The sequence below is a fragment of the Gigantopelta aegis genome, chromosome 4, assembly GCF_016097555.1.
Source record: "Gigantopelta aegis isolate Gae_Host chromosome 4, Gae_host_genome, whole genome shotgun sequence".
Classification (NCBI taxonomy): Eukaryota; Metazoa; Mollusca; class Gastropoda; order Neomphalida; family Peltospiridae; genus Gigantopelta; species Gigantopelta aegis.
In genome coordinates this window covers 2,157,242-2,173,344 of record NC_054702.1, presented here as the reverse complement: position 1 = coordinate 2,173,344, position 16,103 = coordinate 2,157,242, and the positions used below count along the sequence as shown (strand labels likewise).

At 35.3% G+C, this 16,103-nt stretch overlaps 1 protein-coding gene across 8 annotated transcripts in view; it reads left to right on the top strand.

Annotated features, from left to right (window-relative positions):
- The window catches only part of LOC121372468, a 169,332-nt gene that overhangs the window by 80,537 nt on the left and 72,692 nt on the right, over window positions 1-16,103 (top strand). For 6 of the 8 annotated variants that reach the window (XM_041498787.1, XM_041498788.1, XM_041498790.1 and 3 more), the window contains 3 exons: window positions 2,384-2,440; window positions 10,695-10,795; window positions 12,488-12,625. In XM_041498787.1, the coding sequence (XP_041354721.1) occupies window positions 2,384-2,440; window positions 10,695-10,795; window positions 12,488-12,625 (296 nt within the window). The remainder of the gene's footprint in view (window positions 1-2,383; window positions 2,441-10,694; window positions 10,796-12,487; window positions 12,626-16,103) is intronic. The other 2 variants (XM_041498791.1, XM_041498789.1) reach the window with 1 other exon arrangement.

The following is a 16,103-nucleotide window of genomic DNA, read 5'->3' as shown; positions in this document are numbered from 1 at the left end:
GTAGGCCCCTTGCTTGTGTACAGTAAATTGCATTCCGTAATCTGTTCACTGCTTCGCTGAGTACTGTAGCACACAAGAGTTTTTACATATGTAAAATATTATTAACATTCTTCTCACCAGCATCAGTGGCTAAACTATGGGCTTTAAAGCTAGTTGGTTCTGGGTTCACTTCCAGCTACTGACTCCATCCCAGAGTTCAAAGTGTATCAGTGAGATGTAAAAGGGTGTTCTCACTTTGCTACTTGTCTTTCATCATGTTATTGAGTTACATTGTGAGACCTACTGTTTAAGTGTAATGATTTTAGACGCACACTCTACAAGGCCATGCACAACAAACATATTACAGATCACACGATACAAGTTCTTACATGTGGCACTACATTGTATTTTTTCATTTTTTTATTAACCATTAACTTCAGTTCTGGACAGTCAGTCCAGAAAACTGAAGTGTGTGTCCAGGATAGCATGCTTGAACCTTAATTGAATATAAGCACACAAATACTGTCTTGTTTTGCTCAGTATTCTTTATTTGGTTGGTCTGGGGTTTTCATGACTAACTATCCTATGTAATTTGTTCAAGATGTTTATTCTTTATGGTTTATTCTTTATAGTTAGTGATATGTATACAGTTTCGTTTCATTTGGGATATCTTATCACCACTTTTATGACTGAACAGCTGATCAATTAGTGGGATAGTTGAGATATGAAGTGGTCTTTACTGCTCCAGACTGACTAGTTGTTTCAAGATGTTTAAGTTTGGAAGTTAAGTTCACATCATATCGATATCATTGATGAATTCCCAGGTCCGAATTTTGAGCCTTGACCTTTATGTATTCAAGTAGAGCTGTCACTTTTATAAACTTCACTGACACTTACCTGGTACCCAGACACAAAATTATTGTGTTTAAGGCCTTCCACTTTGAATTTATTTGAAGTTTTTACCAGTAGCAGATAAACAAATTTAAAAGCAGACTTTAAACTGTTGTTTGCCAAAATCCCCAAATGCACTTTGCATTTGAATTTGACAAAATATATTGTATTATTAATTCAACAAAAAGCTAATTCAAAAATCGCATTTCCTTTGTAGATCAATTGCCATTGGTGTTGTTTGAAAACACTGCTGTCATTATATAGGAACAATTTATTGGTCAAATTTGAATGTTTGTTGTCTTTTCAATTTTTTGATATGTAATAGTTATCTTAGTCAGTCAGAAATTCTGTATTGTCAAAGAGTTGATTTTGTGATCTTATATGCTTTGGTAAATTGTCCAATTGAATTAAGTAAGTATATACAAAAAAAAAAAAGGTTTTGTATGCTTTATATATCAGGAAATATTGTTTCCGTATATTGAAACTGTTGAGCCATACTGGTATACCGTGGGTATTAACTATGTCCATGTCTTTTTGCTTATTATCAGTGCAGAGTTTACATTGCAATAAATTACAAAATTAAATTATTGAAATAGTGAGATATAAAATGGAGCACCCTTTTATTGCTATCATATACATGATTCTAACCATGGTGGGTGAGCAGGTCAAACTCAACTGGAACTTACAAAGTTCTGACCAGCACTTTTGCTGTTGATCACCATTATGAAAGTCATGAATGTCATGCTTTGGTGCAGAACCCTACATGTTATGTGCAATTCCCAAGGCATGAGGACGAGTGTTTACTGTGTTGGACTATATATACATGGACTATATAGATCCGTTGCTTCTATCCTGTCAGCTTCTTAAATATTTTGCTCCTTTAGAGCATAACCTAGCTGGTAATTATGAAGGTTTCCACATAAATAACAACAGACTGATATAGCAATGGCAACACCCATATCTGCAAGATGTATAGTAAACCATGGGAAATAACTCTAGAAATATTTGCTCAAACAAAGTTGTTTGCCTTGGTTTTGATACATTCAGTTACATGTTGTGTTAAAGCATTGTGTGATAATAAACATGTCATCATAATCAATTAAATGCATTGGGCTCCACAAAATAATTTGAAATTGGTTTACTGTAATGGATAAGACTTAACGAAGAATAAAACCACGTGTAATACAAGTAGTAATTGAATACAGGTAACAAGATGAAAACCAAAACATCAATTAATGACGTAACTATATCATTATAAGTTATCATTGTCCTTATTATTTGTAATATAATTTGTCGTGTAGTTAGGCAGTAAAATAGTAAGTGATGTAACATATGTACAAGAGAATAGGAATTTATTATTAATATTTCTTACGAAAAAGTGCACAAAATAGTTTATATTGCAAGTGAAGTGAACGTGATGCAGGCTAATTTCAGGTACGTTCATAGTTCAATGTAATTAAAACTATTTAAACAGAAAATGTAGATAGTTTAATGTGTTCATGTTATTTTTCAGTATCATATTCCAAAGAGGATATCTATAAAAAGGCTTTAAAAGCATATTGCAAATTATGTAGGTTCTTTTAAAAATTAAGCAGTATTAACTGCAATTGTTGTTTTTGTTTTTTGTTTGTTTGTTTGTTTGTTTTTTTCAATTTATTTTCTATTTGTCTGATCCTATAGTTCAGGGATGGATGACCTAACCTTCCATTTCAGTTGACCATAAAAATAAATGAAACAACAACCATATGTATAACTTGACTGAGACACTTTCAACATAATTCTGTCACATGAATACACAGTGAACTCAATTTAAATTTCATTAAACTGAATTCTATCACAACTTGTATAAACCAAATTGATATAAAACTGAAGGAGCATATAATAATATTACAAACATTGTACAATGTGGAAATTGTCTAAATTAAAGGGAGGGATGTAACCAAGTGGTAGAGCGCTTACCTGGGGTTTGACAAGGCATAACACTGATTTCATTTCATGGACCCATCAGGTTTTTCCCCCCTGGCTGTGGCATGTGCTGTCCTGCCTATGGGAATATGCATATAAAAGAGTACTTCTGTTTGGTAGGAGTAGCTTTTGTGGTAATGCTAGGTTTCCTTTCATTCTCTAAACCAAAGTATATTCCAGTTTTAGTCACTTGTGTGTATTTTGTTTAATGTGAAGGAATGTAATATCCTTATAATCATTATTTCTTTCATTCATGTTATATACGTCATAGTTTTTTGTTTCTTTTCAAATACCAAATAACTTGTCTACCACACCAAGTCTGTATTAAGTATTCAGAACAAAAAGCAATTGTTTTCCATGCAGTGCTTTAGATTTCACTGATTTTGGTACAGTAGTGCAGTAAATTTTGAACTTTTGATTGGAGAAAAATAGGAGAGAGATAAAACTTGGCAGATACCTTCGTGTGACTATCAGAAACAGCATACTAAAAGTCTCCAAGTGTCAAGTGTGAGCTAATGTCACAATAAAGAAATGACATCATACCCTTGCAAAGACCCTGATGCTTGCCAACCCAAACAAAAATTGCAAGCTTAATAAATAGCTGGTAACAACCTTGCAACAAGGTAGTAACTACCGCGTTTCGAGCTAGTATTTGAACCTGCTTGCAACGTGCTTCTCGCAACCTTGCAACGAGCTTCTTGCAACCTTGCGACGAGCTTCCTGCAAGCTTATTCAGTTTAAGCTAGTATTTGTAACCTTTTTACAACCTTGCTGCAAGCTTGCGATGAGCTTCCCGCAAGCTTGCGACGAGCTTGCGGGAAGCTTGTTGCAAGCTTGCGACGAGCTTCCCGCAAGCTTGTTCAGTTTAAGCTAGTATTTGGAACCTTTTTACAACCTTGCTGCAAGCTTGCTACGAGCTTCCCGCATGCTTGCGACGAGCTTCCCGCAAGCTTGCGACGAGCTACCCACACGCTTGCGACAAGCTTCCTGCAAGCTTGCAACAAGCTTCCTGCAAGCTTGCGACGATCTACCTACAAGCTTGCATCAGTGGCAGCCATCTTGCATCTTGTATAATTCTTTAAAAAAACAACAATGGTTTTAAAGTGAAAAACATAAACAGTTAAAACAAAAAAATAGGTGCTACATGTTGTCAGATACTTAGGCTACAAAATTAGTTTACCTGTCTGATAGATGTGTTCCATTTATGTGGGATAGTCTTGACTAAACTAATATGCTAAAAAGCTCCTTGTCCTATATTCTTCTTCTTCTTGTTTTATGTTATATTCCTCCACTATCTGGAGATCCACACTGTGGTGTAAAGTCATTTGTTTGTTTCTTCTTGTTTTCTTTTTTCTCCTGTTCCACTAAGCAGGATTCAACCAAACTTGGTCCAAATGATCCTCTTATAGACCTGACCAAGTGTTGTTATTTTTCAGGCCAATAAAAATTCCAAGATGGCCGCCCTGGCCTCTGAATAACTGAGACATTTTTAACTTTTACTCAAATTCCACCATGCAAATTTAAACCATATGTATTCCTAATGATCCTCTCATGGCCCTGACCATGTTTGTTATTTTTCGGGCAGATTTAAATCAAGATAGCTGCCCTGGCCTTTGATTGACAGAGACATTTTTTGGCTTCTTTTCAAGGTCCACCAGGCAGGTTTCAATCAAACTTAGTCCAAATGATTCTCTCATGACTTACTAAGTGTTGTTATTTTTGTGGCTGATTCAAAATCCAAGATGGCCACCCTGGCCTCTGATTGGCTCAGACATTTTCAACATCTCAAATTCCACCAGGCTAATTTCAACCAAACATGGCCCATGTCATCCTCTCATGGCCATGCATATGTTATTATTTTTGGGGCCAATTGAAAATCCAATTATTACAAGATGATTCTGTTTTAACCATATTGTATTATCATTCGTATGTATTAATATTAATTTTGTTTTAATTATTATTGTAAATACTATCTAAATCTGTAACATGTATGTTTGGTTGTTTAGCCAATGTTCCCACTTAATTTGATAAATCATATGAGAAGTTATGAATTAAAAAAACAACAACATGAAAATGATTTGGACTTAGCTTTTTCTCCATAAGTGTAGACATGCTTTCACAGTTGAAGATATACATGCAGCAAGCTTACAAAAATGAAAACATGCTTGCGGGAAGCTTGCACAGTTGAAGATATGCATGCAGCAAGCTTGCAAAATGAAAACATGCTTGCGGGAAGCTTGCACAGTTGAAGATATGCTTGCAGCAAGCTAGCAAAAATTAAAACATGCTTGCGGGAAGCTTGCACAGTTGAAGATATGCATGCAGCAAGCTTGCGCATGCTTTCACAAATGAAAACATGCATGCGGCAAGCTTTCAGAAATACTGACTACCTTACGCGAGCTAAATGTTAGCTTGCAAATAGCTTGCATTGCTTGTACTACCTTGTATCAACCTTGTAACTACCTTGCAACAACCTAGCTGCAAGCATGCATTTTTGTTTGGGAATTCTCAGCCAAAAATGTTTGTATTACAGGAACAGGAATAACTTGGCAGATTAATTCCTTCCTGTAACTACAAGAAACAACATACTAATAGCCCCGGAGTTTCACATGTGATATAAATTTACCATAACGATAATGACATCATACTTTTATGAAATGTCCTAACACCTGCCAATTTTGGTTCTTTTTTTTCTTCAGAAAATAGGACATTTTAATTACAGAAACACATAAAATAATAGAAAAAGCTGTCATCAACTTACGGGAAAACATAGTTATTTCAAATATCACTGAAAAGTAAACAGTGACATTTTGATAACATGTTCATAGTAGACAGAGGTTATCTGCTGCGACGGGTGGTATAGCCACAAAATAGGTCATACAGTGACTCCTACAGCACATATATATCCTATGTACAAAGGCACTTTGGTACAAACCAGTTATGTCATTTTTGATGGCTACAGTGATGCTCATAGCATAAAGACTGTAGATCAGCATCGAAGCACCGAAAAGCTCCAGGCCACAGAAATGTTGTTCACTGATGACATGCCTATCACCATTAGACTGATAACATGCCTTTCACCATTAGACAAGATCGATTTTTGACAAATGGGGGAACAAGAACAGGATGATTGAGGGTTTGACAGTGCAACTGGAGCAAGCTGGGATATGAGTAAAAAAGGGAAGGTGTATCATATTAGACATGCCCAGTGCCGTCGACCAGTGGGATTCTGCCATAATCTGTTCTTTCTGCATGTAATAACAGGTTGTGCCCTTTTTAGACAAGGGAAGAAGAAAGCATTCAAGCTACTGTTGAAGCGTTCTAATATAAGAAAATGTGTGGATGTTTTCAATGACCCCTCCTCATCTGAATGCTCTGTTAATCTGCTGGTGAAGAGTTCCTACTGGCACTTTATGGAGCTCCGAGTCCAACATTAGCACAGATATCACTGTTTTATGGAAGCAGTTATGAAATGTCCAATTCACACCAAATTCCAGCTTGCATTTCTTCCACCAACATCTGCAGCAGCAACAGAACATTCCATGTGTGTTTATATTAAGGTACAATAGTGGTTAGGTTGTGACTTACTACCAACTGAATGGGGTTGGGATTTAGTTAATGGACAGCTCCATCCACCTCTTACTCCAGCCTCCAGCCACAGATACTCTTTTGAATTTATAAATGTCTTTGTAATGAAGCCCCAAACTATCTTTTAAACTTATTAATATATGTTGGAGAAAACAATTCCTACAATTTTTGAAATGTAGAGGATAGAAATCTATTAATTCCAAAACCTAAAATGTCTTTATTTAAACATGCTTTCAGTTACTCTGGACCAGTACTTTGGAATCAATTACCTAAAGCTATCCGATCATCGCTAAATACTGCTGTTTTTAAATATAGACTCAAGAAATGTTTTCTAAAATAATATCATTTGTATATATGTTTATTGCCATATACCGTATTTGACCGGAAATAAGCCCATGTCTTTGAATAAGCCCCCCTCCGTTTTGATAGCATTTAAGAAATTAGGCCCTCATTCGTAAATAAGCCCACCCCCAACTTCGTCACCTTATAAATTAAAATAACACGAAATTGCAAGTTTGCTCAAAGTTCATTTAAAAGGTCATACCTCCTGCAGATAATTAAACACAAATGTAACACAATATTTTACCCACCAGTGAGATTTAGCAGTCTAACAATAACAGTGTGTAACATTGTTTTCAATTTCATGCTTGCAGTATTTCTTTGAAGTATCCAAGCCCAAGTATGAACTAAAAACCAATGTCTATTTTTACCACCACACTGGGTCCACAGTTAATGCTAATTAAGCAAATACCATATTTTGATTGGCTAAGAACAATGACCTTAGATTGACAATTTTTTGTAGTGTAAGCTGGCTGCCTGTGTCAGAAACGTGTGTACGCTATTGAGTTTGTTGTTAATTGATGTTGTTTTAAGTCTTCTCAGCATTAAATTTTGGATGTAAATAAACCTCACTGGTAAGTAATTGTAACATAGAAGGTGTGTTTCTGATAATTAGATACTAGTAAAAAAAACCCACAATTTAATTAATAAACAATTATTATTTATTAATAACAAATGGAACACTAATTAATAGATATGCTATATGCTACTGAACGTTTTTTGTTTTCTTCCTAGTTCATTTAATTATTATTATTTATTTTAATTATTATCATTTTTTTTTCTCAACAAAACTGGCCCCTTGTCTGGGAATAAGCCCACCCCATGCTAAGCTCACAATGAGTTGTCTTGGCCCCCTGGGCTTATTTCCGGTCAAATACGGTATGTATTGTTTGTACCTGAGAGCTTCATGGAAGATTGGCTTTTGCTAACTGTGTTACCCTCACTAAATAAAGAATTTATTATTATTATTATAATAGTATCAGTGGTCATGTCATTTGTTTTAAAGCAGATAAGACTGTATCCCAGTGTCAGCGCTGTCTTAGTAAGTGCATCACTATTGATGTATATAATGACTTCAAATTTTTCTGTCATCTTCCTTGCCTTTTTGCTCATTAGTCATGGTAGCTTTTTTCAACAATATCCTTGTAACCCCTTTGGCCTGGACAGTCAGGTAAAAACAGCTCGCCAAAACTTTAATTGGATATAAAATATCATCATCATCATCATCATCATCATCATCATCATCATCATCATTATCACTATCACCAACAGGAGCAGCTCTGCTGTCTGGTGTTTGTGAAGGGTCAGACGAGGTCTCCAGCACCTTGAGATGTCATTCACGTCATTTGTGAAATTGGTCTGGCAACGTTCTGCTGCACGTCTGCTTATTTTGGCATGTTGAACCCAGAAGTACATTGGTACATTTGCCACTCTGGTAGTCCAGCTGCCATCTCGGTGCTACTGTAGTTGTCTACATGCCACAGTGATCATTAATCACTCGCTTCTTGTTAGAATGATCTCGGTGTGTGGTCAGACTTGTATAAAAACTGAAAGGGAAATTTGGCAGTGCACCATGCCATCATCACATGCGATGTCAGGTTGTCAGTTATTCCATCATAGAGGAATTATTTTCTTTTTCTGGATTTTTTTTTAAACAGTGTGGATGTGTATTTGAAAAGAAAGAAATGCTTGTTTTTGTAATGATGCCTGGGCACTTTGTTTTGACCATTAGCTACTAAAGCTAAGGAAAGGAATGTTTGTTTAATGACACATCAGAGCATTTTAAACAGCAACTCGCTTGGTAAGGTTATTTTGACATTGTTCAAGATTGCAAATGAGGAAAGCTGACTTTTCTGTTTAAAGAGAGCTATATCTGACTCCTTATCATTCCACTGAGAGAGAGAGCCGGAGGGAGGGAGGGAGAGAGAGAGAGGGAGGGAGAGAGGGAGGGAGGGAGGGAGGGAGTAATTTTAGCACCTCTTAGCTTGAGAAAAATAATTTTTAAAATAGTACTACAAAAGGATAAAATATCACTGCTCAATGTGGTAATATCTCAAATAGCTCCCCATAATCAAAGTTCGGTTAGCAATCAATCACTCCCCTAAATTTTATTAGTGGTGAGGACTGGGAAACCCACTGCCACCACATAAGCTGCACTTACCAAATGACAACAAGAATATGAAAGAAGAAACCACATGCTTCCACATAGGCTACTCTTGGGTTAATTGTGTATGTACATTTTTAAACTCATAGACTGTGATAGACTAGTCATAGTATTCTGATTTCTGTAGATGTCTCCCGGAGAGGATCAAGCCAATAGACTTCTCTGGTGGATACTCTATGCCAGTGCTAAATGCCGATCAGTTGGGTGTTTATGCTATTATAAAGGCATACCAGTTTTAATTATCTGAGTGGTTCAACATTTACCTAATTTCCTTGTGGTATCTCTGGTTTTTATGGTTGGAACTATGTATATCATAATTACACCACATAGTAACTAAAATATATATCTACTTAATTTGAAACAGAAAAATCATGTTGGCAAAGTCTAAATAAATTTCACATTCCAGCACGTTAATTGGGGCCATGCAGAATTTTAAGCATTTTCTCAAAAATGTCTAGCAAAAGTGTTGGCTATTATCACTATTCTTATTGTTTTAAAGTATGCTAGCAATAATGTTCTACCTCCAGCATACTGTTTATACATGTGTGAAAATGCTGATAATTAGTAACACCATCTTATATATACTGTGTTAATCGTTCTGTGCTCATTCTTGGTACATTTTGATGATGACCCAGTTTGTTTAACAATGCTGTCTACACTGTTTTTGAGTTTTCACCATAAATGTTTTTGTTCTAAATTTTTTTAGTTATTTTATGTTGTCACTGGTTCATTTTTTTTTATGTTGGCATTCGTACTAAGTTGTCTGAAACTTTCATTAGTTTCTGTTTGTTTCTTTTTGTTTTTTGTTTTTCTGTAGGGTTTTTTAGTTATTTAAAAAATAAATTTGAGGGGTGGTTGTGCCATTTGAATATTTGTTCATTCATTCAAAATAAAGTGCATAATGAAGTAATAAAAGAAGAAGACATTTCCTCCAGCCAAAAATTTTAAAAGTTGAAATGATGTCAAACTATGATTATAGATAACTGACAGATTTACTTTTGACAGATTTTTCTTTTATAGTCATATGTATCATTTACTAGTACATGTACCTTATTTATTTTTGTAAAGGAATTTATTCATTGCATATTTGTATTATTTAAGAAATTCATTTGAAGTCTAAAAAATATTGCTGTAACCATTGTCATATATTTCACACAGAAACTTACATCATTACAGAAGATGACACATTTTAAGGACAAAATAAACTGAAATATGTGTATTTAAACTATTTTATTTGTACTATTAATAGCAATAAGAAATGTGGTTTAGTTGTAGATTTACGTTTAGGTGTAAAACTAGGCTTACGATGCTTTGTCATAATTAGCCCCTGAGCCGGCTGCCATGAAGAGAGAAGTGAAAGCTGGCTGAAATTTATCACGATTCCATGCTTCTGTGAATCCCAGATTATGCGTGGGAAGCATTATGAGATGAAATCTCAAAATATCGGTATTACTTCAGTTGGTGCTCCAATGGAATCCTAAACAGTTATCCCTAAATTCAATGCCTGAAAAGCTAAAAGGGGAAAGAAATAAAAGAAAAAGAGCCCAAATGAAAGCTTGTGACACGTATATATATATACAAATATAATGCTTTAAGGAAGATTAGCACACCAAACCAACAAGGCCACCACAAGCGAACTGTAGGCCAGAACAGGTTTGAGTTAATTACTTCACAAACTGTAATAAGTTCCAACAGGCAGATTAAGTACTTTGTGTTGCACACTGGGCTGCTGGGTTTTTGAATAGAAAATCTGCTTCTGATTTTGCAGTTGAGACTACTGGGCCTGACAGAACAGGTAATCTGGCAAGTGCATCTCCATTAGGAGCGTGTCATACTGTAGAAACACAGACAACAGTGACTAGTCCTCAGGTAAGAATTCATTTGCATTTGTTTTTTGTTGTTACGTGCACTGACCCTGGACATTGGTGTAGCCAGAATATATATATTTTTTTTGGGGGGGGGGGGGGGGGGGGGGGGGGGGGGGGTACTCACACTGCTTCTGCCACACTGCTTATGGGGAGAAAGGCAAGTATAAAAGGTTGTGGAGGGGAAAAGATGTTATTGCCAGTAACCCTGAAGTTGGTCACTAATGAAGTCAGAGGCCGTGCTCAGGGTGGACATGCCTGAAAATGAAATGGATACTGGTGTGAGAAAATGGTTTAGTAAATTTCAGTACAAAGGAAGGAAGGAAGGAAGGAAATGTTTTATTTAACGACACACTCAACACATTTTATTTACAGTTATATGGCGTCGGAGAACAAAGATGCCTGAAACTGAAATGGATACTGGTGTGAGAAAGTGGTTTAGTTAATTTCAGTACAAAGTATTGTCTTTATCAATGGGGGTTTTTTGGTGGTGGGGGTTGGGGATGTCTTTTGGTTTGGGTTTTTGAGGCAACTACAAGAATAATTAATTTAAGAAATGATCACTTTAAACTTGTGTTAAACAGGTCACTAACCTGGAAAACTGAAAACAGTTTCAGAAAACCCTTTGAGACTTAATTGGTGTCATATGACTTTTGACATAACGATGTTCAAAATAAATGTCTTTCTTAACTTGCTCTAAAAGTATATTTTGAATTTAATGAATATTAGTGTTAAAACATAGTTTATCATATTTTTCAAGTGATTTTAGATTGATATAGGGAAATTTGTGTTTTTACCTGCAAAACATGTGGAATGTTGTAATACACAATTTGTGTCCACCTTGACAGACTTTACATTATAAAGTATATACATTATAAAGTACCTATCAATAACTCGAGGATACCCATTGGTTGGGGAATTGCCTTTTTATAAATTAATTTTCAGTCTGGTAAATACATTTTCAGTCAGGGAAAGGTCATGACATTTATAAAAAGTGGGAAAAAGAAGTGAAGAATAAGTTATGCAATTTATTGTGAAATTCATTCAAGCAGTTAATTTTTTAAATTATTATTATATTATTAATATTACAGTGCACAGTCATAAATAAATAATATGAAATTTATGTTGCTGTTTTCTAGTAGTTATATTGTCTAACATTAACAGCGCATGAGTTTAAATGTGGAATATTCAGGAACAAAATCATAGAACATAGGAAACTACAACCCTTCATTTTTAAATATGACACCCAAAGAGCAGTTTATTTTTATTATGAAAAATCAGGACCCAGCCAGCATAGGTGTTATTTGCAAGTTGGTTTTCCAATATAATGAATAGATTGTAGTGGTCATATATATGTATATGTATATATGCATAAAACTATAGTCATCAATTGTTTGTTGAAATTGCAACTTTTTGGTGTTATTTTGTGCATTCCGTTCCTATGTGGGATGTTTAAATGCAATACATTTTATCTTATCATATCTTTATCTAGGAAATTTTATGCTTAGAAAAAGTGGGATCACTATTAATTCTTTGTTATTACCATTATAATGCTGAATATTATAATACCTCATAATCAAAAACTTAATCATCTGATTTTGTATGTTTACATAATATTGGCAGTAAGTGTAAAACTGGCAGCCAAGTAATGTGGCCATCTCTCCGCAGGTGATGTAACGAAGATATTATATTTCAGAGGCAGCTTAAACATTCTCCTGTTGGGCAGTCAGTGGTACACTCAGCTGCTGATTTAAACGCTCCTTCACCTGAGGGGAGGGCAGATCCCGTTTCAAAACCTTCCACAATTCCATCCAGATTGGCACAGCTGAGGGAGGTAGGTTGCTCTGAGTGTGCCTTGCTACATAGATATTGCTGTGTGACTGTATGCTTGATTCACTTCTTTCTTTTTATTCACACACCCACCCACCTCTCATCCCGGATTCTGCCCCCCCCCCCCCCTTCCCCATTCATCCTAAATCAGTCTGGCTAAACATTAACACTTTAAAATCACCAGTGTGCTGTCTAATGCATATAGGTTGTTTGTGTCATTGTTTATGGAACTTCTGCCAGGCACCATTCTCATCATCTTAAGCAAAACACAAGAAACGATTATTTGCAAGTACCAAAACAGGTCACAGAATGTTTCAGATTTGTAACAAATATTTTGTTTCCAGGTGCCAAAATGTGTATTTAACTGCTGTATGAACAGGTTTGAAAAGCATATATTAAATGTGTAATTGTGATGCACTCCAAACAGTCTGCATTGATTTAATGCAGACATCTTGTCTAAATCAGACTGTAGGTCGATTTAAATTCAGTTTGACTTTAAAAAAATATTTTAACTTAATCTATACCTGTGACGTCATAGATATTTCAAACTTGCAAATGTTAATTCTTTAATGGGTGGTCTACAGCAAATTGATTAAATTTTTGCAGCTAATAGGTCTATAGCAAAAATATGCTAAAAATCTACAGCATGTAATTTCACTAAAGATATAACTTTAATCCTTCATTTGCAGATGATCAGTAACACTTCATTGTACATTTTCTATGAAAGCCATATCAACACTGCCATACTGGTTTGTTTATCCGAGTGAGCTTTGAGGTCACCAGTTTATTAACTTTCATGGTGATCCCTATTGGGGTACGTGTCACATGTTTGTTGAGAGGTGCAAGTCATGTTTGGGACATGTGACACCTGAATTGTGGATATGAATCATAGATATGACTGCCTTCCCCCCTCCCTTTTTTTGTTGCTCTTATTGAAGAAACACTACTCATTTTCAGTTATTTAGGTTATCACTTGATTACACCATGCTTAGCACAAGTACATGTACTGTAGAGTGCAAAGGGCTTGATTTTAATGTTACAGGGCAACATTTTCCAGGTTGAAGAATTCACTAAGTGTCAAGACAGGGCAGATCGTAGCCCAGTGGTAAAGTGCTTGCTTGATGCGCGGTCGGTTTAGGATCGATCCCCAATCGGTGGCCCCATTGGGCTGTTTCTCGTTCCAGCCAGTGCATCGCGACTGGTGTAACAAAGGATGTGGTATGTACTATCCTGTCTGTGGGATGGTGCAAATAAAAGATCCCTTGCTGCTAATCGAAAAGGATAGCCCATGAAGTGGCGACAGCAGGTTTCCACTCTCTATATGTGTGGTCCTTAACCATATATCTGACGCCATATAACCGTCAATAAAATGTGTTGAGTACGTCGTTAAATAAAACATTTCCTTCCTTCCTAAATGTCAAGACCTACCACTCATGACTCTCTATTAGTACTATGATACTACATTAAACCTACAACCATCCTCGTCAAACTACTCTGTTCTCCTTCCAGATGGACGTAATTTTGTGCCTTTTTTCTGTGAAAAATCCCTGTTTAGTCATGTCAAAAGTTAGCACAGAGTCAAAGAAAATTATTATTATTAAAATTATTGTTCAGTCCAACCATGATGACTAGTACCTCAAGTGTCATTGTATACTAGTATGTTATTCTTTCTGTGTGAAAATACGTATTAAAAAACGTCTTATCTATATAATTAATAGTCAATGTGACAAGTTATCTTGAGACAGTGTGTTGGGATGTTAAGTAAATGCTTTTTTCGTGACAAGGATTATGCAATCTTTTTCACAGGTCACCTGATTTAAGCCCAGCAAACTATGGGAGTGTAAAAATTCACCGAGGACTATTATTCAAATTCCACCACTTGAACAAATTTGCCACTAAAGCCCTAGATTGGTTGATTAATATTTATTCACTGTTATTTGTGCAGAACCATATGTATGTATTAATAATGCTTAACGCATCAACATGAAAATAACACATTCATTATAACTCGAATAAGTGTTGCTGTACTTACAATTTATGAAATACAAATGTCTACTTTCGTGAATATTAAATTGTGTCAACCCAGAAAAGTGAATGCACTGGGGACACATGTAAACACCAACATTCGTTAGGTTTGATTCTGCTCACATAACATCTATCTGGGCAATTGTCGGAATCCAATCAGAACTGAATTCTGTGTCGTTCATTTGGGATTCTAGTTATTCCAATTTCTAGAATTGTCAATATGATTACATTATTTGTTTTGAAAATTGGAATATATACACATAAAGTTGGTATAAATACCACAGAGTCGATGAGATGTTGCCAAGCTTCTGTAGACAAGTTACAGTGAATATCGATGTACTCTTCCCATACCCACACAGAACCACACACACTCACATGATACACATTTCTCATTAATGTATCTCCCTGGTATACTAGGAGCCACCACTGGGATGCGAACCCAGTACCTGTCAGCCTTAAAGCACATAGTTAACCAATATGTCACTGAGGCAAGTTTCTCATTTCCATTGATAGTCTATATATGTATTTATTACATAATTAAATGATTACACGTCTGTGTGTGGTAGGTGCGTTCTTGTTTTATTGAGAAACTATTGTATTGAATGTATTGCACCAATTATTCTGATGCATGTTACACAGTGTTATGTAAAAGGGGCTAACTGAGATTAACAATTTGTTAATCCATTTTGTTACATAATCTTGAGGTTGAATAGCTTATGAAAGAAAATATTATTTTTACCACCTGTTACCATTTATGAGCATTTGTCTTAACTTCAGTCAGCACTGAACAATCACAAAATGTAGCTGTCACCAAGTGTAACAAAAACTAAAAACTTCATTCAGTGCATAACATGGAGAAGCATTTAAAAAACATTTAATGAAGTAAATTTTTATTACTGTATCCTGTAGTCATATGTACAAATTATCAAGCTTTCCTTATTTATATTTATTACATAATTCATGTGTAGTCACAAATTGTGTCTGAAATGTATTTGTTGTCAGGTAAAAGAAACACTGTCTTATTCTGAGAAACGTCACAATGATAAAGGATTTTTCTAGGAAATATTATCTCTAAAAAAATATCATCACAACTTAGAAAGGTTATCACCACTTTTAAATAGGTGTAAGATTGTTAGTGTAAGCCCATCCCAATTAATTGTCATATTGCTGAATGAGGAAATATTCAAATGATTGGCTTTATTCCCTATTCCAGCAAAACATTTAAAAGTTTTCTGTCAATAATTTTAGTTGGCCTGAGTAAAAGAAAAAGCAAAACTGTTTTGGAAATAATAAAAATGTTCTTGTTTTTTTAGCATATTAATACCGTATTTTCCCATGTATTATGCGCACCCCCCACTTTGAAAGTTTATTCCAAGAAAGAAAAAAAACCCACAATATAATGCGCACCGTTTTTTTAAACCACAAAATCGACAGTGAATACAAGATGTACCGTTTTC